Consider the following 26,263-nt stretch of genomic DNA (forward strand, 5'->3'; position numbering starts at 1 on the left):
ACTCCCCCCAAAACCTTTCACTGCCAGAAGCCAAGGGGATGCTTCCTCAAAGCATGTTATTGGGTAGGGGCAGGCAAGATGGATGAGCGGGTGGGAGTGGATGTGAAGCACATAAACATTGGGAGCAACCCGAAAAAGCATGGTTTTGGTAACTTGGACACATGCAAAGAAGGGTTAAGTACATATGAAATAAAATAAAAAGCACCATTTTTCTTTCATTATATAGTCTGACCAAAAAGCTTCTGAAACCAAAATTAAATAGTGTGTTCCCTTCCTCTCCCCAGCATACACACTCTAAAATAAATAATGGCCAAACTGGCTTAAATGAAATTCTGTAAAAGAATTGGAGGAAAATGGCACATTTGAGCCTGAAGCAAAAGCAAAACCGCCAAGTTATAAACCTCTCAAAGGGAAGGTTTATAATGGAAATGCCAACAGACCTTTAACTATGGTAGTGCTGTTAGGTGCCAACATATAAATAATTTTAGGTTTTGTGGTCACTTAGGATAAATTAGATACAGTGCAATGGAAACAGTAGGGTTCTGATTCAGTAAACAGTAACGGCCAAGAGTGCATGTTTGGATTTTTAGACAAGTACAGCATAGATTTGATGCTGGCTCTGAAATGGGAGTCTTTAAGGGACGTTTGGACTTTTTTAAGTAGTAAGCAAGCCATATTCTGAATTCTTGAGGGCTTGTAAAATAAAAACTCCTTAACAAGCTTTGCTGCCTACTGTTTCAATCTTCTAAGGATCCTTTAACCCAGTTACCAAAAAATGCTCCACTCAAGCTTGGTGTAATTGTCTGCTAAGGAAAACAACATACTAAATGTGACTACGAGCACCTATTTAGTATTAAGAATTGCTAAGCATGTTAATACAGTGGGAAAAAAGTGCCAGTGACCAAACAGTAACAGATTAATCACCTTCTTTATTAGGTGTGCAGTCACTGCACAATGAATAGAAATACCTTCCTATAGTCCAGTTTGTCCTAGCACAGGAATTCTGCATTTAGGTGATCAGGCATGTTCATTTTGGCCCTGGGAGGCATTTATTGCACTGTTTCACAGCAGTGAAGCCCCACGCCTTAGCATAACACACTGAGGCCATAAGGGATGCTATTAGTGCTCTCTGCAGGAACTTCCATCTTGGACAGGGTGGGAGCCCTAAGAAGCAGCCAGGGTTCAGCCCAAGGCTGCTAAGAGGATGCTCCATCTCAGGAAACTCTCCTGCTTGCCAAATTCCCATCAGCTTCTCATTTAACACTTCTGCTATGAAACCTTCCCACTGCCCCAGCATCACCCACAACTCCCCACTAATATAAATTCTAAGATAAGTATCTGCAGAAATAGGAAGTTACACACACTCTGACAAGAGCTCTATTACAACGTACCACATGCTGATTACACTACTGAAAATTCCTTTTCCCAATTGTCCTCCAACTTTTAAAAGAGAGAAGAAATCTCTATTCTTCCATCATACTCAATATAAAATGCCTTATTCAAGACAAAAAACCTTTAGCTGCTCCCAAATACTGCTTTTATACTTCTGGCAATTGTAGCGATTCTGGGAAACAGTTTAATCAGAGAAATGTTTGACATCAAAAATCAACTGAGTTTGAAGAGCTAACTAGTCATATATATGTCTATATATATAATATATATAGTCATAGATTGTTATATATATAGTTTGAAGAACTATATAGTCATATATATGTACAGATCTATGAGTTGATTTTATATTGATTTCTGAAAAGTCATGACTTTAAGCAAAACCAAGAAATCTAACACAAATGAAAGCCAAATAGTGTGTTCCCCAGCCAGAGCTAAAAGTCAATGTGACTTTCTCTGTACTTCCACACCGGCAAACATACTAAGAGCCACAAGCCATGCATTCCCACCATACAATTTCAGAAAGCAAAGGAAACACAGATGCGAAACAAAATGACAGCAAAAATGTGTTGTTTCTGACTGCATATGGTTAAACGATGTAGTTACTGAGTAGCTAGGATCTTACAGTTTGCAGCAGCTCATATCAAATAAAGCAAATGGATAATAATTATATGTCAGATTAGTATTTTTGACACTGACCTAAACCATACTTCTAAAATCCCTGTTATTTACTAACAGCTAAACAACCTAAAGGGATACTATAAAATCACTATGTGGATTTATTTAAAATAGTACTTTTTTTAATTTATAAAAGCGTTACACAGTATTTCACAATTCACCTTCCTCCTCTCCACCACCCCCCTTTTACTGCAGATAAATTTAACATTCTTTCACAATACAGAATTATTAAAATACAACTGCTTATAGAACCAGGAACAGAAACTGAAGGGTCAGCATTAGGGTGATGTTTCCATGCCTTACTGTGTTCCTGTCAAGCCACCCTTTAATTCTTCCTATGAATAGATACAGAATAAAGCTGTCTAAAGTCTAGGAAATTCTACACACTTTGTCCCAGTGAAACTACAGCAATGAAAAGGATAACTAAGTTTTAAGGTTTAAAGTCGTAGGCCAACTACAGTGCAGTAAGTAATTCTGTTTTCACTTCAGGTCTTATATTGTGCTTGGCATGAAAGAACTGTATGTGACTCTCCTCTCTCCCCTGCATTTCAGTAGATCAAAGTGGTGAGCCAACAGGACTAGAACTGAAAGGTGAATGTTTACATAGATCGTATGCTCACAGCTGAATACCAAATGCTTATCAACTGCAAAAGGTAATACTGTTTCTCTTATGCTTTTATTTAATCATATAAACAATAAGGATTTTTAAACTGTGGTTGGAGGAGGAGGAATTAGGAAATCTTGATATTTCTATGTGCTCTCTGTGGATTAATTACAAGCAGTCCTGCCAAGGACAAAAGCTCAAGCTGTTGAATTGTTTCACAACAGGCAATACTACAGTAAGCACTATAAATATGGAATAATTTTTAGGTATTTGTTTAAACCGCAGAGAGAGTACTTCCAACAGAACATTCTCCCCTTTTTTATTAGCACAACTTAAGAAACTTGTCAAAATATAAAGATGTCCTCCTCTACAAGAGAACTTTCTGCAACGAACCAGTGACCTAGAATGGCTCTGGATTGTCACACCTAAATCCCATCCGTGCCCAAGTCATCACCATGACTTTAAAAAGAAAACATAAGTAACCCAGAATACTACCATCATCCAGATAGGAGTCTATAGAAGATCAGTATTCATTCCTACTGATTCTGGATCTAGCCATTTAGGGGATCAACAAACAATTTACTTTCAAAGGCAAGGTCAGTTGTCCCTGACTGCCAAATAGTTTCCCCCATCTGTTGTGGTTTTTGGGTTTTGGTTGGTTTGGCTTTTTTTACTTAGGATGTTAATGTTTCTTCTCATGTGTCTAGTCTAAGATCTGCAGATCTCTCCTGCTGATTAAGAGATTGTCTTTATCCCATTGTCCTTACGGGATTGTCCTTATCCCATTGTCTACTGGGATAGAAAGTACTAGGAAGAATTAACATTTTCCCAGCTCAAACCAGAACAGAGACAAAATAAAACATGTAATTCTAAGTCTTCAGTAGCTCAATCCATCTAAGTAAGTATTGTGGTTTAACCCCAGCCAGCAACTAAGTACAACACAGCCACTCACTCACACCATCACCTGTGGGGATGTGGAGGAGAACTGAACAAAGGGTAAATCTGTGGGTTGAGATAAGAACAGTTTATTAAATGAAATATAATAATAATAATCATAGTCATTAAAAGGGAGACAACAAAAACAGAGGGAGAAATAAAACCCAAGAAACACAAGTGATGCACAATACAAGCGCTCATCACCTGCTGATCAATTCCTGTCCCTGAGCAGTGATCGACCCCTCCTGGCCAACTCCCCACATTTTATATACTGAGCATGATGTTCCATGGTATGGAATATCCCTTCGGCTACTTTGGGTCAAGTGTCCTCTCTCTGCTTACTCCTGGCTTCCTATGCATCTCCTTGTTGCAGAGCATGGGAAACTGAAAAGTCCTTGACCAGGATAAGCACTACTTAGCAACAACTGAAACATTGGTGTGTTATCAACATTATTCTCAGACTAAATCCAAAACCCACAGCACTGTAGCAACTACTAGGAAGAATATTAACTCTCTCCCAGCCAAAATCAAGACAGTAAATCAGGTTTCTCTGGATTATTTCCCTGGATTATTTTTAAAAAACAGGAGTTGCACTCACAGACTGAAAAAGTCTGTTTAAGGCAACACTGAATTGCAAGTATAACTTTGATGCATTAAGATCCAGAATAAGTTGCACTTTCTCCAGTGGCACTTCCAATGCTTGTAGCTGGTGGGGACTGTCCTCACACTGAAGGCTGTTGTGCCAGTACAGTGTTCTTCCAGTTCCACTCTGTGCTGCACCTTCCAGTCTGTACTTCCTGCTCTGGTGTGTGTGGTGTTGGGCTTGCTGCCGACATGTGTGCTATCCACATTCAGCATAATACAGTACGAGGACTCAGAAGAAGTCAAGGAGTTATTAAGGTCTGGTGCTCATCATCCCCACTGTCCCAAGCACAGAAGTCATACTAGATTCTTTGACTAAATGAAAAATATACACTTTAAACACAAGGCTCTGTCTAAAGAGCAAAAAGAGAGAAAAAGAAGCTTACAAACTTGCAAAATTAAAACAAACTTTGTAGAAAGCTTCAAAGTCATCACGCATTCCAGAAACATTTCCAAGCACCACCTGCAATTCTTTAACTTTAAAAGTTCTCTAGAAGAAGCAATCAACATTTAAAAGATTAAATTAAATTATTTTATTCCCTAGGATTTAGGACAGGCTAAAATGTGAAGATCTTTCTTAACCTGTGTATCACAGAACACATGATAGGATGAGCCAGATACTAGCATTAAAGTAACCACAAGCAAACAGAGCAGCTATTAGGAATGCGGTAACAGCTCGCATACAGCCATGGATATTAGAACCAGTTTTACTGAGAAAAGGAATGTTGGCTCTAATTCCGCAGTTATCCCTTACTCCTTTTCAAAGAGTGCCACAGGGATTTTTAACTTCCATCTGGACAGTGTTCCTTTAACTGTTTTTGAACACCATGTGTGAGAACACAACAGAATTGTAGACATTAGAGATGGAAAAGACCTATTAGATCGTGTAGCCATCCTCCTGCCAGTTAAAGATTTTTCCCTACAGAATAGTTCCTAGCACTTTGCCCAGTACAGTTTAAAGCATGTTGAGATATTTGGCTTCAACTATCTCCTTTGGAAAATTATTCCACAATGCATTAAGAATGTCGTTAGGATGTTTTTCCTGGTAGACACAGCACGCATTTTTTCTTTCCTTAATGATTTCCAGCCTATTATTCCTAGTTATATCCCACTGGGCCATAATGAATAACTCATCTTTACACCTTTGAATAAATGGAGACAGATATATTTCCTCCACATCGGTCACTAGTTGGCCAGACTACACACAACTGCACAGCCAAAAAATACACTATACTTTAATAAAATCAGTCATTTCACCCTTTTAGTCATAATAGGATAATCGTCTCTACCTCAGTGAACACTTTCAGATGATACTCTCAACAAACCTGTTTATTCTTTCTTGCCTCCTGCTACCTTTTGCATCCTCATCAAATGTGCAACATTTTCAAGATCTTAATTCCTTTCCATCTTCTCTCCAACAAAATAGGTCTATTAAACCAGCTTAATTCTGACAAACGCAAGTATTGTTAAAGAGTTTAAAATGTAAGTTATTAGGAATCAGAAGGGTTTTAAGCATCTCAGATGTCAAAGCATTTCTTTGTCCTCATTTCACTTGATTCTCCCTTTTTTTTTTATCAGTTACTTCCTGCACTACTTTTACCTCACTTAAATTTCAGAATAACTCAACATTTTTCGTATGACCTTTAACATTAAGGTTGCACATTGTCATTTCTACCACCATACCTACATCACCAACTTTGCAAAAAATTAATCAGACATACCCAGAAAAAATGAACACATACAAATTAAGAAACATGTTAGGAAAGAAAAGATTAGGCAAGATGTGGAGTGGCTGAGGAAGAGCTGAAGAAGACATGATGTGAAAATTATATGCTCAGTACCAGGAGCACAGAGAACACTGCGGCCATTTTGAGTACACGCATTCAGGCTTTAGAAATATAGCATAAAAGCATAAATCAGGAAATAACAATGGGGCAAATACTGCTATGCCGTTAGATCTTTTCCTCACCAACAAGAACACCTGCTATCGAGGGTGACAGGTCAGAATTATTAGTTCCAAAGTCATAAACCTGCTTCATCATGACAGTGTTTCAAGGATCCTAACAGATATTCCAGTCACTGAATTAGCAGGTCAAAAAGCCAAAACCAAACAAAACATCTGGCGAACACATCAGTGATGCCTCCTTATTACAACAGAATTTACAAGCTAAGAGATACAACATTTGAACCACTAATTACTATTTTTTATTATTTAGTCTAGTCCGAAAACATCTTTCAAATCATCTTTGCAAGCACTGGTGTGCATATACATAGTCTTAACTCTTCTTCAAGACCTTTCTTCTGCTTTCCTTTGAAAAGACACTGCAGTAAACGTTCAACGTTCAAGTAAGAGAATCACATTCACCAATTATTGTTTGGCCTATTTAATCTGCTATCAGTGTGATGATGCCGCTGAAATACATTCACTTCTCAGTTTTATGCAGGTGCCCTCTTTAATTTTTAATAAAAAAGCTGGAATATTGAAATATATTGCTCTTTGAAATGAAATAAAAGATATTCACAGTATTTATAAACAAAAAAAAAAATCTTTGCTCCATATTAAGTACATATCTGGTCATAAAGGGGATAAATCTGCAATTTGCCCTTCAAGAACTCACATTTTACTTTACATTACCAGAGAGCTGAAATCTCAATTTGCGAGTGCTACTACTAATGTTCTTTCCATCACTTAATGGCTAGCTGGAGCTTATGGAAGTAGTACTATGAGATCAAACAGTTTGAAATGACAGCTGCCATAGAAACTCCAGCCTTTTCTAACCAGCTCCAAGCCATGGTTCCTACAAAAAAATGTTTCATTCTACTGTTTATTACCATTGTAGCATGACTCCAGTTCTCTACATGACAGCTGTTACTAACAATTAGCAGTCTGATTTTTTTATTGGCTAAAGGAAACAATGAGAGGAAAGATCTATGTAAGTTTCATTATCGGATCTAAAGAACTGCACTTACAAAAGAATTGAAAACAGTTTATCTGTACCTTCAAAAACAGGAAAGTAAATCAAGCTGTCACACCTTTTTGTGAAGTTCCAGTAGAATGCAATACAATGTATTTTGAGCCTAAAAGGAGCTGATGTAATTTCAAGAGTCAGTGGAAGGGAAAAAACGTTAAAAAGTCAGTATCTGAACACTAACAATGCTTACAATGAAGAAAGTATCACATCAGGAATAAAAAAGCCATTTCACCAACTGTACTTTAGACAACGCACATTTTGCATACTGAATTAAAGAGAGAAATGTTACAGTGACATCAGTGAAAACACTAGTAACGCTTGCTCTGTATTGCAAGGTGGGAATCTGTATCATACCATCAGTGAAATCAGTGGAAGGACAAACTTGACACAATTCTTGAAGGCTAAATTTAGATCCCTTATTCAACCAGTAGTATCTTCACCACCAGGAGAAGTCAGTTTTAAATATGCTTCTGTGATAACATGTGCTTTAAAAGCCTTTTATACATACGAAGATGCAGAATCCAATCTTTGCAAAAAGATATACTCCTCCAGATTAAAAAAAAAAAAAACACAACCAACCAACCAAAACAACAAAAAAAACCTAAACCCACAGACTTTGAAGATGTTTCCTCATTGGCTATATGCTCACAAAGCTCACAAATCAGGGCAGCACTGGGAACTGTGACACAACTTTCTCAGGTGGACCTGCAAGAGATCCTAATCCCAGGGTAAACCGATTGCTATCTCTAGACAGCATTAGCAGCATAATCTGCATGCAACTACAGGGATAAGAAGTATTTTCCAAAGTCAGTTAATACAAAGTAACTTGGTGCATCAATTTCCACTAATGCATCCTGACTGTAAGCTGCAAATAAATGCTGCAGACAAATCATATGAAGAAGATGTCCCTACTACATTGGTGCACAGGCCATCTGAAAAAGATCAGAGGAAAGAATCTTTCAGGGCTAAGGGCTGCAAACAAGCCACTGAAATCTGGCACTAACACTAGGCCTTAAGATACTTTGTTTGCAATATCAAGACAGGATTAAAATCACCACTATTTCTCCATAAGGTTTATAGCCCAAGCAATATTTAAAATATTATTTAGTTTGAGAAATAACTTGTTCACAGTGCAGATGAACATGAGCATCCATCAGGCAACACCCAAATACCTAAAAACACAAGTGGAATCGTCTGCCAATAGCAGCTAGTAAACAGACAGATCTAAAGACAACAGTTCAGGCATGCTGCTTTCTCTTCCTCCTCACTGCATCCCACAGACGCCCTCCCTCACACTCCTGCCAAGTCTACAGCAACAGAATAATGCCTGCCAATTTCTAGAGAGCCGAGCATACTTCTCTATTTAGTGTTTTGTCTGAAGGCCAACAATCCAGTCAGGACATTCAAAAACACCCCAAAGACTTGATGTGTTAGGTCCTGAAAAATGGAAATAACAAAGCATAACATAAAATCTCTTTCCAACACACTTAACTTCTCCACATTTCTAGCAACTGCCCACTTCAAACATGATTTGTACAGACCGCTCCTTGGCATTCACAAACATATGATGTACTAGAAAGCTAAATCTCAATTTTTTCCCCCTCCTTCAGAATATCACTCCATCTGTAACTGACACTAAACACCAAATAACTTGTATTCAGATAAACCACTAATGCCAAAAGGGCAATTTGTATTCAGACCAGTCCACTGTATATTAAACCCAGCCTCAACATTACCATTTTCTCAAGGAACAAAACCCCCAAGACAGGTAGCGTTGTTTGGAATCAAAGTTTTCTTTCATTCTTTGTAGTTATAGCAGCCTTAAAGCCTCACGGTTAAAAACCAATTACAGAGATTTCTAAAAAGTAAATAATTCCCTTGGGTAAACAACATATTTGGGGGAAAGGGACTGAAAAGAACCACATGGAAGATGTCACAATTGCCCAAATGATAAGTAGAAGGCCATGCTGTGTTTAGAAAAGGATCAGACATATATTATCAGCCCACAACATACTTTTTCCCTGTGGTTTTTATTCCCAGGCTGACAAGTTATCTAACTTTATATAAAAAAAGGATTGCTATTTTGTCTGAGAAGCAAGAATCTTGTCTTCCCCATTATCTTTTTCAATATTGCCTACCTGAGTCTTCCAACTTTCTGTTCATATTAGAATTTGCATGAAAATTTTAGCTTCTAGTGTGTAGCCAAATCCTGCCTTAGTTTTCAGTTGAAAATTAAAAAGATGGTTAGTTTTTGTTCCTCACCCACACTCATCTTCATGAGCTGAAACTCAGGCGATGCTCTTTCTAGCTTGCGCATCATGCCTCTTATAAATTCTGTAAGGCTACATTCTCTCTTACCCTTTGCATTTTTATCCTCTTTCAGGTACAACTATCTGAATTACCTCGTTAAAGACAGGAAAACGAAGAATTCTCATGATGTCACTAACATTAAATTTTAGAGTGGATTGTAAATACTCCAAGATTTTCCCACACAAAATGAGTTTTCCTCACCTTCTAATTCTAGGGGTTTTAAAGAAGAATTCAATGATGGTTCTGTTTTCAAAACATTAATTTGGTGCTTCTGCTTTCCTCTCTCCACAGAATAAAAGACCTCTCTGCCCTATGTTATTTCTTACAAGAGATGAAATACTCAGAGATCAGCAATTAGCAACTTCAAGAATATGTAAGTATCACCCACATTCTTCAACTGTTATAAAACCAGAGGAAAGCTCTCTTTTTTTTTCAGACAACGAAATCCTTCATTCCCCTCTTCATTATTTCCTTGTCAATTAATGGAAAAAGCAGCAGAACTGCTTAATGGTTAACTAAAATGCTTAACTAAATGCTTAACTAATGCTTAACTAAACAGTCTTTCCCTAACAGAAAGAAATGTATGGAGACTGAAAAGATGTTAATATCTGCATAAAAATACAACTTTACAAAATAAGTTAAATTAAAAGGACCACTGTACCACATCATATGAAAGCTCAGTTTTCCTAGGTCTAACACAAAAGCATATTCTTCGATCTTAAAAATATTTCTACAATAACACACATTTCTTAAAAAAAAAAAAAAAAAAAAAGAATGCTGTACATGTAGCAAAGAAAAGCAACTTTTACCAGCAAGGGCACAAATTGATGGCTGAAATTGCAAACAAAGAGACAACATGTCCAATATGAGGCAAACTGTTAATGAAGACTTACCTCCAGAAACTGGGGCATCCATGAAAACGGCTCCCATTTTTTCAACTGCTTTGGCTAATTCTTTTGAAACTGCAGGGTCTATAGTACTGGAATCTATTAGCAATGAGCCTTTCTTCACTTTCCTAAAATTAAGATTTATTGTTAACTATTTGTTGTACAAGACATCTGCAACTATTATCAGGGTACTGGCTTTCCTCAGCATGATAAATGTACAGACACTTTTTGGTACACTAATAAACAGAAAGTTTTAAACTTTACTGAGCAAGATCTGCTCAGTATGTACACTGCTGAGTATGTATACTGCAGTTCTGACTGACTCACAACACAATAAAATCTGAACACAAGAAAGGATATGCTTCCTAAACACTATTATTTAAAAAATTACACAAAAAAGGTGCCTCAGGAAAACTTGCCATAGAATCATAGAATGGTTAGGGTTGGAAAGGACATCAAAATCATCTAGTTTGAGCAATATATCACATAAGGATCATCTAAGATGTACTGCAAGCAACTGAACTAAATGGTAAAACAGCCTAAAATTTCATATATACTAATACAATTTTCTTTCTATACATATACAATATCTTAAGTACTTATCAGAATAGCCTGACTGCATTCCTTTAATCATTGCTAAAATTTATTCAACATAAAGATCATAACTAACACCACAAAAACCCCTTGCAGTTTTAAAGCGAAGCATGGGGAAAAATGTTAAATTTTACCACTGACAGCTAGTAAATTTAGGCAGAAGAATTGTACCCCAAATCGTAGAACACAGAAAGTTGTATATGTGTTCAAAAAATGCAATGAAAGTAAAATTTTCTAATGCCCTCAACAATAATAAAAAAGATTATATTTTTATCCCTCTTTCCATTCAATTGCATGACTTCACGTTCACTGGAGCAGCAACCACCATGAAATCAAACAGCATAATTCTTTTGTCATAAAAAGGCAAGTAATTTGAAGCTATGCATAACAGATGAAAAGCTCCGCTGCACCTTGTGTGCTTTTGACAGTACAGTGAATTTCGCCGAATCAAACTGCTTAGATTGCTGGAAATAGTCTCTGAATACATACATACAACCGTGGGCCCCACTGCAGCTTCAGATTCAAACAGTGCCACATACTTGGCAGAACTTGTCCTTTTTCATAGGTGGGATGAGCTGCTGCAGTTAGTTTGAACACATGTAAATGAAAACCACTGTGGTAGATACAGTACTACATCATCTCCCCTAACGTTTGGAATAAGGAGCAGTTCCACAGGCTCCTTGGTAACACAGCAGGATGAGGAAGTCAACCTTTAAACACTCAGAGCCTCAGTGTTTTCTTCAGTAGATAAAGAAACTGACTTCTTCAGAATATGATCAAAGCCAAACCAATCACCAAGGACCAGGTCACTCTAGTGTGACAATTAACCACTACTGTCAAATTACACTTTCCTCTCTTGAATATAGTGGCTGAAAAACTGCAGCAACACAGGACTGCTTTCCACATTCCCTGCTCCCCCGTGCTTTTCCACATCTAGGTCCTCAAAAGATTAACTGGCTGTATTATATCAGTAAGTACTGCAAAGTCTTCAAAGCACCGCCATCCTGGATACAATTCTCCTGCAGCTGCTTGCCCAGCATTGTGGGACTGTTCCAATTACCCTTCCCTGAAGAGTCTAAGTTATGGATACTTAGATCTGCTCAGTCCTACTTTGTGAGGAATTAACTATGGACAGTAACGGAAGGAAGCAACTATTATTTCTGATATTGCAAAAAGAATAGAAATATTCCTCCTCTACTTCATTTTATCAGTCCACCTTAATATTGCCTATCATCGGTTTTAGATAATCTACTGTATTTTTGTCTTCTGTATGCTTCTTCCTTTACATTATTAACCTGGATAGCCGTGAGATCCTACATAATCCTCAGAGGTATTGAGTAGCCTTAGTCAGCCGGCCAGGAGCAGTGCACATGTGGCCAGAAAAGCCTTTAAAATACTATTTATCTTTTAATTTGAAAAGTCCAAAAACTTTGTGAGTATTGGAATTCCACAAACTATGGATTTTATGCTAAGTGGAAATCTCTCCATGAAAGTTAAAAAACAGCTTTGCATTAAACAAACTCTTCAGATAATTTCTTGTGTAATAAACAGACAATAAGAGTATAAATCAATAAAGCCTTGTCAGGTATTCCATGTTAATGCACTTTAATACCATGAGACAAAATGACATCTTCAGAACATTTAATTTATAGAATTTGAAGTTAAAGAAAGAAGCACTGGAGCAAACAATTTTTGCCAGCAAATATTCTAGTTATACTTGTCTGTAGTACATTACAGTAAAAGAAACATGCAACTGAGAAGGTAGATAATAGTTAAGTTGCCTCAAATTTAGACGAGCTATTATTCTACTGAAAATAAATGAAGATTTTAGCTAAAAGCCATTAAAACGCAAACACAGATTAAGAGAACTCAAGTAATTAGAAATATCAATAGTGACAAAGCAGAGGAAAACATGAAGTGCCCTGAAAGCACAGCAAGAATCACAGCAACAGCGATCATTTGACAAACAATGTAATACAGCCTTGAGCAGGACTGGGAATGCTCCAAACTGCAAAAAACTCTTACTTTAGAATTCCATTTGCTCCTGTGTAAACTTCTTTTGCATTGGGACTTGAAGGCAGCATGGTAATAATTCTGTCTGCTCTTTCTGCTACATCTGCTGGGGAGTCTGTTACCTTTTAAAGAAAAAAACAAACAAACCCATATTAAAATTATGCAAGCTTACACTTCCTGAAAAAGAGATGTCAGACACATTTCCTGAGTTTGCTTTTAGTATTCACAGGGCACTCACTGGTCACAACTAAGCTAGGTAAAGAAATATAACACAGGAAAACCTGCCCTCCTAATGGAAATGTTGATTAATTGGATCCAGTAACAGAAAACAAAAAAAAATCTGAAAAGGATGTCCTATCACAGAAGTTCCTCCAGAACATCTGTCAATGGGGATGCTTGCATCCCACCAATCCATTCATGAATCTTCAATTCACTATAAAACACCCCTCTATATGAAATATTGCTCTAGAACATTTCTAAAGAGGGACAACAGGAAGGATAGCAAAAATCTCGCTTTTTTTTCTTGTCTTATGTACAACACTGGAAGAGAGGAAGACTGAGGTAAAAGAAAATATTACTTAATGCACCTTTTAGCCTCCCCTTAAAAAAAATAATCAGATGAACTAACTGATGTTCCTCACAATGTTACAGTTGACATTTTTAAAAAGGAAAATTATCAACTCAAGCATCCTTCACCAAAAAGATCTGATCAAGTTTCAAAATATATCATTAGGTATTGGCAGCTAAATAAATAACAAATCGATGACCTCATTTCACCATTCCTTATCTATTGATAACTACAGGTATTTGTTATAATTTTTGTTAGTTTTGATACTAAAGGCCCTATGTAAATATGTTCTCTTTTTAGATACAATGCACTTATAAGTGCTCAGCATCAAAGAAAGTCTGTTATATACACATTTGTAAGAAATGCTGAATAAGATCGTGAAGGACTTCTGGGATACAGCAGAAGAAACTTTCTTGACTTTTATTTGACTACAAAATAAGTAAAAGAAGAGAAGAACGTATATATTCACTGAACAAAGCTTGCTCTCTCAGAAAAAAAAAGGAAAAGAAACTGGCATAGATGGGACTTAGAAAGAGGCAGGTTTTGTTTTGAAAGAATAAAGTTAATAGTACACAAAACATCTGGTATACCACACAGTTATAAAAGGAAACATACCCTAGTCTAAAGAACAAAGCTTAGGAAAATAAGTGAGGCAATTATAAGCAGAAAAGCTTCTATATCTGATTAGTTAATTTTATGACTTGCTTCCCTGGAGACCGGAGAACCTAGCTCTTTATATGAGAGTATGAAACCTTTGTCTTTAGTTCTGAGTATCTTTGGTTTGATTGAGTCCCAATGTGTATTATTAGAGAAAGAGAGAGGATGTGTGTAATTGGAACCTGCATTTATATACATCTTCTTATTTGAAACTATTATCTCCAGTATTCTCAGAGGTTTACAAGTTTTCAGCTGAAGACTTTGTGACCCATTTTCACCTATCGACCATAAGTTGAAAAACATACTATATTGGACACACAGCTTAAAAGCTACATCAGCCTCACATTTGTACTCGGCTAGACAGGATATAGCTGGTTTTTTTGGTTACAGATTTAAACAATTCTTAAGCAACAGAGATACACAAAAAACATAGTAGTGTCTTTAATTTATTCCATCCATGTGTTTCAAAATACTGACATGCCTTTTATAGGAAGAAAATGAGATTAAAAATGTACATAGACTAGGATGGTACTTCCACAACCACACAAAGGAAAATCATTTTGCTACCTTGAAATAAGTAGCAAAAAAAAAAAGTGGGAATTGAAGTGGAATTGACATTCTTGGCTTTTCTGGTACTGTTGACAAATACGATTAATAATTCCAGAGGAAACCTATTTACCTGGTTCAACAAGCAGTATATACAACCTCTTTTATTTTATTTGGGACTTCCTGTCTCAGAAATCAAGTTAAATTATTTGAAAGCTATTAAGAAACATTAAGCATTTGAAATAATTATGAATATGTGTGTAACTTTACAAAACATACCAAATACTAATTGCTGATTACTAACATAGAGCACACTGGCTTGGAGTATCACCAAGTGATACTCACCAAGTTCCATACATGTTCTGACACTTGCCAGTTCAAGCAAAATTTTTCTGTAGGCAACTAGGTGGGGAAGACTTTTCTTCAATTGGACATCGGTTTATGCCCTTCAGCATGTGCATCTGCTTATATCTATCCAAAATGCTTTTCTAATTTTTTATTTATATTTATGATAAGTCAATTAATAATTCTGCTTGCCTGAAATGCCATTCTTACTGAATACACTGAAGAAAGCTCTGTTTTTATGCTGCTTTATGCACCAGATGACTTCAGTAACATTCCCAAACCGTCAAATAGATACATAAACTGAAGCAAAGCAACTGTGTAACACACGTGTGAGAAAGAAAGTGATAATTATAAGGAAGGAGAAAGATAGTAGAGTGTGGAGGCAGCCTACTTGCTCACAGCATGGTTCAGTATTCACCCTTGTTTGTAGCCTTGCAACTTTCTCCAAGTTTCACCACAAGTGGTTCCGTATGCTCCTGCTCAGCCAGTTTTTTCCTTACTATTCACCCTCAGCAGGCAGGTGGCTGCCTCCTGACATACATTACCTCCCAGTTCTTTACTTTAGAAGATAAAGAAAGTGGAGTCACAGAATATATGGAATTATGATCAAGCATCCATCACCCTCCATATGCCTTGGTAGTAGCACTGACTTTAAAAATGGACATCTGACAACTTTACTGTCTCTTGGGGGGAATCTTTTCACCTCTGTAACACTCCTGATGATTTTACCCTACCAGCCAGACTAAAGAGAAAGCAGCCCTTGGAGCCCAATATTCCTTCTACAGCATTTTCTACAAGGCCCCCTGGACCCACAATTTTCCAACTCCTGAAAAAAAAATGTCAGGGTAGGATTTACACCTATAGATCAAGAAGAAGAAGTTATGTTTGCATATTTTCTTTAAGTGTGTTTTATTTGTATTTAAGCCTACCCATGTATTCTCTTAGTGATTTACAATCTTAAAACATACTTTGGGCTTTATTTTTAAAAGCGCTACAGTTCAGCTTTAATATCACATGTTAAGTCTTGCAGAGGATGCCAAGGATTCTATTGTTATGGCAATAAGCTATCCAAATGGGCAGCCACAGCAAAGAGATCCCACTGCAGAATACAGATTAAAAATACAACCAATTGTTCAAAACAGACTTCCTTTCCATTTGCCCAGTCTCTGACTCAGGATGGGTCTGGTTCATTCCTGAGGGTCTCAGCTGCTTTAACAAAATAAAAAGAGTAATTAGGAAAATGAGCTGCAAAGCTTAGTTTCCCACTTGAGGCCATGATTCTGTAATTATTCAAGGAGAGCTGCAATTAATTATCAACAGGTACACTTATCATTTCATCTTTTGGGGATCTTGATATTACCTCATTATTATAAAACAGCTGCAATAAGCTTCAACAGTTTAGACTTTCAAGGCATGTAGTTCCTCTATCTAGATCTACCTACAATTTCTCTGCTACTGCTTGAGAATTCCTTCCCATCCTCTACACTGTCAAATCAGAGTATTATTTTTGCATTGGTTTCTCCTCATGTGAGTACATTCTTTTGTTTTGGTGTTTTATGCACCTATCCATCCACTCACAACCGTCTAAACTGCTATCGCCCTGAAGCATGTTAAAAACATTCAAATACATTTCAGACACCTAGAAATAACCCAACCATCTGAGAGACTGAAAGGGTTTCTGAGTGTATTAACAGATCAACAAAAGCAATAGCACTGGCTGGAACAGGGCCAAGAGTTTGCAGGGTATGTGGCAGGAAGGTAAAGCTCCTTAATGTGATCAATTTCCTTCCCTCCTTTTTCTTTTTCATTCTTTCCTCTTCTCTCACCATAACCTTCCTCACCTCCAGGAGAATAAGCACTTAAATAATTAGATTTTTCCCCTACCCCTGCGGACTGCACCTTGAAGCAGCAGGAAAGCTCATATGTCCCTATAACCCTTACAGCTATGCCAGCAGGAATTTTTAACTAGGGTCATTTAACCTGAAAAGGTCAAAGTAGGAACCAGATGAAAAGCAGCCCACTGGACAACTAGACCTGGGGGAGGAGGAAGCAGGAGAAAGAAGGAGGTGAAAGAACAGGCCATCAACCTACTCTCATAAAAAGGAGGGGTTAAAAAACCAGCTACAGAAGTCCAGCAAGGTAGCAATTCTGGCTATCAGCATGAAAATTACTTAGGTTAGAATCATGTCTTTGCCCACAAGTGAAACCTCCTAGGTTCCGATTGCATTCACTATGCTGTTTTAATTCCAAATGTGATCTTAACCAAGAAAAAACCCAGATTATTCAGTTGCATTGCATGCAAGAACCATTCAACACATACAGTTATTGTTGGAATAAAGAAAGTTTATTACTATACCTGAGCACCCAAGTCTTGAAATTCTTTGCAAGCTTCTGGGAACACATCATATGCAATAACTGGATATCCATGTTTTAACAGGTTTTTTGCCATTGGATTTCCCATGTTACCCAGCCCAATGAATCCAACTGGGGTTTTGGAAGCCATTGCCCTAGAACACACTGATTTCAAAACAATATATATCAATATATTTGTATTTTAAAGTAATGTGTAACAATGCTGAAACAAAAGTGAGCATGTTATCTGTTTTCATTGATTTAATCAACTTCATGCTTAAAACAATGGAAATCTGAATCTATTCTACATAATTTAAACCATCCCAGAATGGTTTTTCTACATATCAAAGGTTTATGTGGGTGTTTCACAAAGTATAGTAATAATCAAACTTCAGCAACATCCCTGAAAGCTAAGGTCTGAGAAGGCTCAAACACAGACTTAAAACATGCAGGCTTGGCTGTATTTTATGTGTCTAAATCCTAAACTGGATAGGCAAAATCAAATTTTATATATAATTTACAGACTCCTTTGCAACTTTGCTTGCAGCCTTGGGATATAGCACCTCTTCTCTAGAAATGGACTAAGGCTGTCACTTTATTTCGTGCTGCCCCTCACAGATAATAACTAGACTCTTCAGATCCTGCACTCAGATACAAGGTGACAGTCTTCATAATAAATCACTGCAAATCATTTGAGCCATGTAAATACTGAAAACTGAAACAAACTATAGTATAAACACAGTATTATGAAGTCTTTACAGGAATAACTCCTGCATTCTATTTGCTGTACTAACAATACGGAACTATAAAGCATAACCTACAATCTGTGGAAAATACTACAGTTTCAGTCAGTTTTTACAAGTAGTAGCAAGTATCAACTGCTGGACAGTAAATAGCACTGCAGGTATTCATCTACTGCAATTACCATCTCATCACTCCAAATTGGCACAATTTGGCAGTGCTGAGATTTCTTTGTCATTTTATAAAATAATTTCTCCTTTACAACAAAGGAAAAGGTTATGCAGAATAAACACTAAGGCATGTGGCATCTAAGAAGCCAGAAAGAAGGCTAACTAACTACAGAACTACTGTAACTGAAGCGCACACACAGAGAATATGTCTAAGCTGGATTGAGACTCTAAGAGGTTCCAATGCTTAGCAAAGAATCCTCTCTAGGCCAATAACACTTGATTAATCATTTTAAAGTCTTTCTGACTTCAAGCTCCTTCTTAGCCAGCAATGGCCATGCTCTTTGATCTGCAGCACTATTTTGGAAGTGTCACATTTAATAAATCAGGTTCGTTGAGAGAACTTTGGTCTGAGACAGTTTCCACAGATGCCTGCAGCAATTACATAGCTAGAGAAGTAGCACAATTTAAAAGAAAACTGCACTGGGAAAATGCTGAGTACAAACTGAGATAAGTCACGAAAAGAGCACATTGCTTTTTTTAGAAGTGCTAGATGTCAGATCTAGGAAACAAATGAACTAAGAGCCTAAACCACCATCATGAGCCATAGTAATCGTCTTGGAGTTTTTTCTTCTCATAGTTTCTGTGAGTCAGTCTTACCCTGTACATCACTTACACTACTCTAAAATTGCTCCTCTTGTTGGCTCAAAGATTCCAGCTTCCTGAAGAGGTTCAAGTCCTGGTTTTCAGCATCTTTCTTTCTCCACCACTTAGTACCAGGGGATCTTATTTACCTTGACTTCAGCAAAGCTTTCAAAACAGTCTCCTCTAATATCCCACTAGCCGAATGTGGAAAGTATGCACTGGACTGTACTGATGGATGAAACACTATCTGGACTGTTAGGCTTAAATAACAGCAATTAGTGGTTCGAAGACTAGCTACAGTCAGTTATGTGTGATGTTCCTCATAGGTCAATACTGGTGCTGCTGCTGTTTAAAAATCTTATCAGTGACTCTGGTGACATAAGCACCCTCAGCAAGATCATGTGTGACATCCAAAGCGGGGGAATAGCTGAAAAACTGCAGGGCAGGACTGCCATTCAGAAAGGTTGAGGACATGAGCCTTAAGAAGTTCAACAAAGACAAATACAATGTCCTGTGCTTGGGGCAGAAGATGGCATGGCAAGCTGAGGATTGACTACACAGGCTGCAGCTCCGCAGAACCTGTGGATTCCCATAGAGAGCAAGTTGAGTAAGTAGTGTATCCATGCAGCAAAAGATACATGACATAATGCGCAACATTAGCAAGGACATACTGAACAAGTCAAAGAAATTGGTGATTCCACCCTACACAGCACAATACACAAGAGATGTGGTCAAACTGCAGACAGCCCAGCAGGTATCAAGTATTATGACCAAGGAGCTGGACAATATGGTGTATGACCAGAGGTTAAGGGAACTGTCTTTGCTTATCTTGTTTAAGCAAAGACTAACGGCAGTCTTCTACTACGTATGGAGTGAGAGGAAAGAAGAGTTACAGGGCAAATGAAGCCAGATTCTTCATAGAGGTGCACAACAATAGGACATGGGACAACAGCCAGAAGCTGCAGGAAGGGAAATTCCAGCTGGAAATAAGAAAAGCATCCCTGATGAGGAGAAAGGTTCTGCACTACAACAGGCTGCACAGAGAAGTGGTGAAACCTCCATCCTTGGAGCAACCTTGGAGCACCCAGAGCAACCTGGTCTAGCTTTAAAGATAGCCTTGCTTCGAAACCTCAGTTTTCTTTGTGAATTCCAAGTAACCTTATAAGAAGCATAAATCTGGCTACCATGTCTACGCTCATTCTTGTAGACTCTGCACTTTTATCCTGATCTCTGCTTTTCTCATACTATCGCACGGACATCTAACCATCACCTCAAGCTAAACATCAATAAACCTCTTCATCATCTTCAGAAAACTTTCTTGATACCTTTTTTTCTGTATCAGAACATCAGCAGTGATGCCTGTCACTCACATCTAAAGCTTAGAAGATCCATCCATGATCTGCTTAAATTTGATCGATTCCTCGTTCATCATATCTGAGATCTCAGCTACTTCAGAACATGGTCATCTAGGTCAACTTAACAGAAATAATCTTGCCTTGATCTTCATGGAAATATTGGGAATTCAGAAGGACATTTTGCCCATGCTACTTTCTGTTGTTCCTTCTTTGCACCTTGCCACACTTTTCTCTATTATGTCACCTAAGACTGCTTTGCTTTGACGACTTTTCATGGTTATCATCACATCTTACTAGGAAGACATCAACTGGTAATTGGACTTCAATGACAGGCCTATTGCCAACAAGCATTTCTATTACTTCTCTCAGGCAGCTGTTCACAATGTAAATATCCATGAAACCAACTCATTCTTCTACTGTAAGACCTTCCTTAAAAATCATAATTTTGCAGCATCCCCACAAGGCATACAACAGCTAAGCTGGAATACAAGGCAACATGGTGTTGGTATTATTAGTTTTGAGTCACTGTATTCTATTATTTTCCCCTTTGTCTGTCTCTGTTGATTTTCTCTTGTCTTAGTTCATGAATCAGGGACCATTTTCTGTCTGTGCTAAATAGAACATATTGAAATCCACAGGAATTGGGACCTGTTAGAGAAATAGTCCTATTCCTGACTCAGTTTCTGACTTCTTAGTGTGGTTTAACTTTTCACAGCCCAGTGTTAAATTAGACACTTTAAAATTATATAATTTGATAAACAGCTTTGAAAAAACTCCAGATCCCCAGGTACTCAAATAGAGAAAAACTGCTTTCAAGGACTGATGAAATTAGCTCATGGATATACCTGATTTCAATTAAATTAGAATCAACTGCATCTAGAATCATGGCGTATTTTTTAATGACTGCTTAAGACAGTAGGGGTTTGCCAAACAGAGGATGTTTAAGAAGACATGATTTTTCACATCTTCATATTAAATGAAACTCCATAGGTGCTATCATGGAACGTGATGTCCAGCTTGAATATCCAGGCACTGTTTACCATTTGATACATGGCACAGGGTCAGTTTTGAAATAAATGTATAATTCAAACATTGGTATTCTGCAAAGCCACATACACATAGGCTTAACTAATCCCGTCAATTGTACAAGCATTTGCAGAAACTGTCCCTGTGGCATTGAGTCCATTTTACTTCAGCCATAAAATTTACAGTAACCTGCTGCAATCACATGGCTGGAAAAATGCCCAGTGCACATTCAATTTCTAACAGAGGACAGAGAAGCAACAGAAGGTACTTTCAAAATAAGTGCTGATACAATGTGCAATTAATTCTCCTTCACTGGAAACAGAACCAGCAACACAGATTAATCTATAGATCAAGTTAATAGACAGCAAAACCAGCTACAGCTACACTGACTCCAAAGAATTCAGGCTTTCCCCAGGAGATTCTTCATCACGCTCTTGAGGGAACATGTGCTCACAGAGCTCCATGACTATGGAGAGTCCATTGATGAGGAGAATTAATTTATGACCCTCTTGCCATACTGGGGGTTTACAGACAATACAGATTAAAATGTTTTGCTTTGAAATGTCAGCCCACAATAGCAGCACTTGACCTAGTCTACAATTTCATAAGAATTTTACCTTAAAAATAATTTGATTAAAAAATCAGCAAGTGTTTGTGAATCTCCGAATGCCTTTTCTTGAACAGAACACATCCATTAAGAGAGTAAATTCAGGAATGCACAGTTTGCAATCTTGACCATAGAATACCTGGCCTGTTGATTACCTAAAACTTGTCTTTTCAAGCTTCTACATAAAGGTACTAAAAACAATTATCTTTTTAATCTGAATGATTACAGTTACAAGTTTAGATGTTTACCTTTCATTTTACACTGTCTCCCAACCTAATGACTCTTACAGTTCTGAGAAGAAATTTCAGCTCCAGTGGTGCCTTGAATTCACTGCAAATACCAGACTGCACAGCCACTACAATATGCAGTGCAGAAGAAATCTCTCTGTATTTAAACAAAATGGAACTAACAGCTGGATAGGACCACAGACAGTAGAGCTGGAGAAGGTCCAACATGCTTGTACTCAGAGGGAAAGCACAGCCTAACCGGCCAAGGACAGGATTGAGAAACCAGCAACTCTCAAACTGTAATCTCAACTATATTGCTTACTTTTTGGCTTTATAAAATCTATTTTGAATCATGTTCTCCAAAATTTCTAACTCTTGGGTTAGAACCCCTAGCTCCACAGTCAAATGAAACCAATAAATCTGGCACAAGAGAGAATAGCCCAGACATTCCTGTCCCATACAAATTTGCTAACCAAAGTTACATTAATATTCTTGATCTCTCTGCATCGGTCAAACTTGAGCTCTTTCCCAACCCAGTCGGAGAGATTTAACAGGAACATGGGAAGATTCCCAGAGGAAGCTCAGCTACTGATGTCACTGGTTTTGCTCAGGAAGTACAGTTGCATATGAAGTAACTTAACAAGGAGAGGGACACAATTCAATATAAGACACTAAACAAAGGATGTGCCACTGATTTAGCATTCTCAGTCTGGTACAAGAGAAGACATGATCCCTTTTCTCCTTCCTGTTTTGAAAAAAATGAAAAGAGAGAGCTTCTGTGTTCTGTGCAGACTTCTCTATAGAAACTTACAAAACCTTTACTGATCTAGATCCTGGAGGGAACTAGATGGAGAAATATAGAAGTTAAGAGAGGACAGCTGTACACAAGCAGAATTAGGTCTTTCTGCTCCTAGCAGCTTTGCCAATGGAATTTAAATTGCCCCAGGGTCACAGGCTTTTAAAGGTTATGCAATGATTTTCAGAACTGCACTCTGCCAAAATCATAATTTAAGAAGATTATCCGACTCAAAATTTGGCCAGCTTTACACTGAAAACATCCAATTTACTTTTCATTGCCTCCGTAAAGGTCTGCTGATGAAAACCAGACATGCAATCCCGCAACAGTCACAGTCTTCTTACCTCATTTTTCTTATCTGTAGCTATACCTCATTAAGTGTTTGCTAATACATTAAGGACAAAAACATGTAGGAAGCACTTTTCATGTAAAAGAGTATCAAGTGTACACTACACTTGATCCCTCAATTTAGTAATGTGCTCAACTTCTGTCATGGCAGGTGTTTCTGTCATAATCCTTTCTTTGTAATTAACGCTTCTGTGCAACAGAGCATGAAAACATTTGACAGTTCAAACACAGCTCCTGCATCAACAAAAATACTATTTAACTATTAACTGAATGGGTCCCTACTATTCATTCAAAATTACTTGTAAAGACATTTTCTTTCTCTAGCAGGGTATTGTCTTCTCTGATGAACAGCTCCCAAGTTGATGAATCTTCATTCACCAGAAAAATCTTCCTTTCTCAGCCATGATACCTCATTAACCTCCACTTTATCCCCTCTAGTAGCCCTCAGGAAGGATTTCTCCACATCCATCAAAAATGTATTTCCAAGTAAGGTCACATACATCCTCTCCATGAAGCACCTTTGCCAGTGACTGCCAACTGCAGATCACAATACAAGGTCTCTATCCAACTTGGTAATACACGAACATACACACCTTAGATGCTCCTCCAAAATCTGCATTCTGTTATTTTCCTCCTTGATGATTTAACAGTCTCTAGTATAAACACAGAAGAAACAAACCATCATGGTCTGCACCAGCTGCAAAGAGCAACTGACAAGAAATTGAGGACCATTCATAAGTGAATGAAGACAGTCTGCTCACTAACCAAGCTGGGGTGTTGGACAGCTCTCGGATCTGAAAGAGTTCTTTCACTAGGATGGTGTTTCACTCAGAATGACAGGTGAAGAAATCACTGATCTAAAGACAACTTTAAGGCTATTCAAAACTAAAGAAAAGGATGGCAAGCCTAATAAGCGCATTAGAGATGGGGAAACCTCGACATATAACTAAGCAGTAGAGCTTAGCAGTTAAGAAGCCTTAATGCTTAGACCTTCATCCCATAAACACTTGTCAGAGCCAACAGGACTTTCAGCACAGTCACTACTAAACCAGAGGATAAATGCTGTGGGTGAAATTCTGTTCTACGAAGTTTTTTGGGAGAGTCACGATTTCTGCTTAGACTTAGTCACAGTTTCTCACTCAGGTCTTCAGGCAAAGACAAACTGCATTTTTCAACTTTAAGGGCCAGTGTAGTGTTTTCGGTTGCTTCTCACACCTGCACTTACCACCAAAAAACAAGATCTCCTCCATCTTCTCTACGTTAAATATGACCATTGGGATATTGACAGTGTATTTCAAAGCTCTTACAGAAAATTGCAACAGCTACCATGCACTGAAAGTTCAAAATACATTGAAAGCTACGGATTTGAACTGTGTTATCACAGACAGTACTAAATACACAAACAGGTCTCCTGTATTTAACTTTACTAGCATGTGACCAATGTGCCTACTGCACCTGAGCTATTACATAGCACAACACCAAAGCTGCAACTGTAAAAAAAACCCCATAAAAATCACACATTAATGAAAAAGAGCCAAGCAAAGATAACACTGAAAGCTAATTTCCAAATTGTGTCAAACGCTTTTCATTGATCAGTTTAAATGAGGTTCAAAGGGGAATTCCAAATGTTTAAAAGTTACTTAAAAGTAATTGAGTAATTCTTGAAACATTTTGTTAAGTGTCAAGATTTTAGAACCATATACCATTAAAAATACATATTTCTTCCTCCTTGCTACTTGAAAAACTTTCACCTATTTGTTGTGGAGCCTAACTATACAGTGACATACATGAACCACAGGCTGCTATCAAAATGGTATTGAAAAGGCTACTTAAAGGTATATTTTCAGTCATTTGCTTCAGCAGTGGAAATAGTACTAGGAAACAATAGCATGATTGTCAGGACTCTGAAAAGGGAAAACATCTAGGTCCAGTTCTGCAAATCTATTCTTCCTTCACTTACACTGACAGGACATTTAAATGCGTTTGCTCCTTCCAGTGCCTGTGAACCACCCATATATGCGAGTGACTGCCCGTGGAGCTGGAAGAGGGGGAAGTGCTGCTTGATTTACCTTCAGTTTAAGGAAAATAATCGTATATAATGATCGAGAGGGTCGAACACCCGAAATCTAAGTAACAGGTACTGCCAACACGTCACTGGTGCCACAGGAACCACTCGTGGGCTCTGATAACTTCCAGGCATGCTATTTTAAGCAAATGAATGAAAACATTTACTGAGCTGAGCCACTCCGAAGCTCCATCACGGCCCCACATTACGCGGCAGCGGAAGCCGCTCTGCGGAAGCGCGCCGGGCCACTGACGACCCCCAGTGCTGCCCAGTGGGGTCCCTCCCCGGGCGTCCTGCACAGCCAGGTGGCTCCGGGGCCCGTCAGGCGCGGGGCCGGCCGCTGCATCGGGCCCCCGGGTGCGGAGGGCCCGTGGCCACCAAGGGCAGCGCAGCGGCAGCGCTCCCCGGCCGAGCCCGGGAGAAGGCCCGGCTCTTCCCCGCCCGGCAACGACCTCCCGGCGGTCAGAGCGGACCCGCTGGTGCCGAGGGGAGGGGTCCTTACCCATCGCCGCGACCCGCCTGGGCCAGCGCCACCAGCCCGCAGGTCCCCCGCGCACCACAGCCGCGGCCATGCTGCGCCCCGCACCGAGTGACCTCCGGCCAGCGCCACCCGCCCCGGCACCTCCCAGCCCGCCGCAGCCGCCCGCCACCGCCAGCGCGCTGCGAGCGGCAGCTGCCGCAGCCAACCACAGGCTCCCCTTGGAGGAGCCCAGCCAATGGGACCACAAAGCCACCTCCCCACGGCCGGCCGGCCCCGCCCGCAGCCCAGTGACGGATGGGGGCGGGCTCGCGC

General features: G+C 38.6%; 1 protein-coding gene across 1 annotated transcript in view; it reads right to left on the bottom strand.

Annotated features, from left to right (window-relative positions):
• HIBADH (3-hydroxyisobutyrate dehydrogenase) overlaps nucleotides 1-26,058 on the bottom strand; it is an 83,071-nt gene extending 57,013 nt beyond the window's left edge. Inside the window, exons 1-4 of the mRNA XM_080610679.1 lie at nucleotides 25,973-26,058; nucleotides 17,498-17,658; nucleotides 13,038-13,147; nucleotides 10,425-10,546 (exon numbers count right to left, since the gene is read on the bottom strand). Of these exons, the coding sequence (XP_080466805.1) occupies nucleotides 10,425-10,546; nucleotides 13,038-13,147; nucleotides 17,498-17,658; nucleotides 25,973-26,042 (463 nt within the window). The 5' untranslated portion in view covers nucleotides 26,043-26,058. The remainder of the gene's footprint in view (nucleotides 1-10,424; nucleotides 10,547-13,037; nucleotides 13,148-17,497; nucleotides 17,659-25,972) is intronic.
• Nucleotides 26,059-26,263: the final 205 nt, after the last annotated feature.

This window comes from Psittacula echo (assembly GCF_963264785.1).
Source record: "Psittacula echo genome assembly, chromosome: 2".
NCBI classification, from domain to species: Eukaryota; Metazoa; Chordata; class Aves; order Psittaciformes; family Psittacidae; genus Psittacula; species Psittacula echo.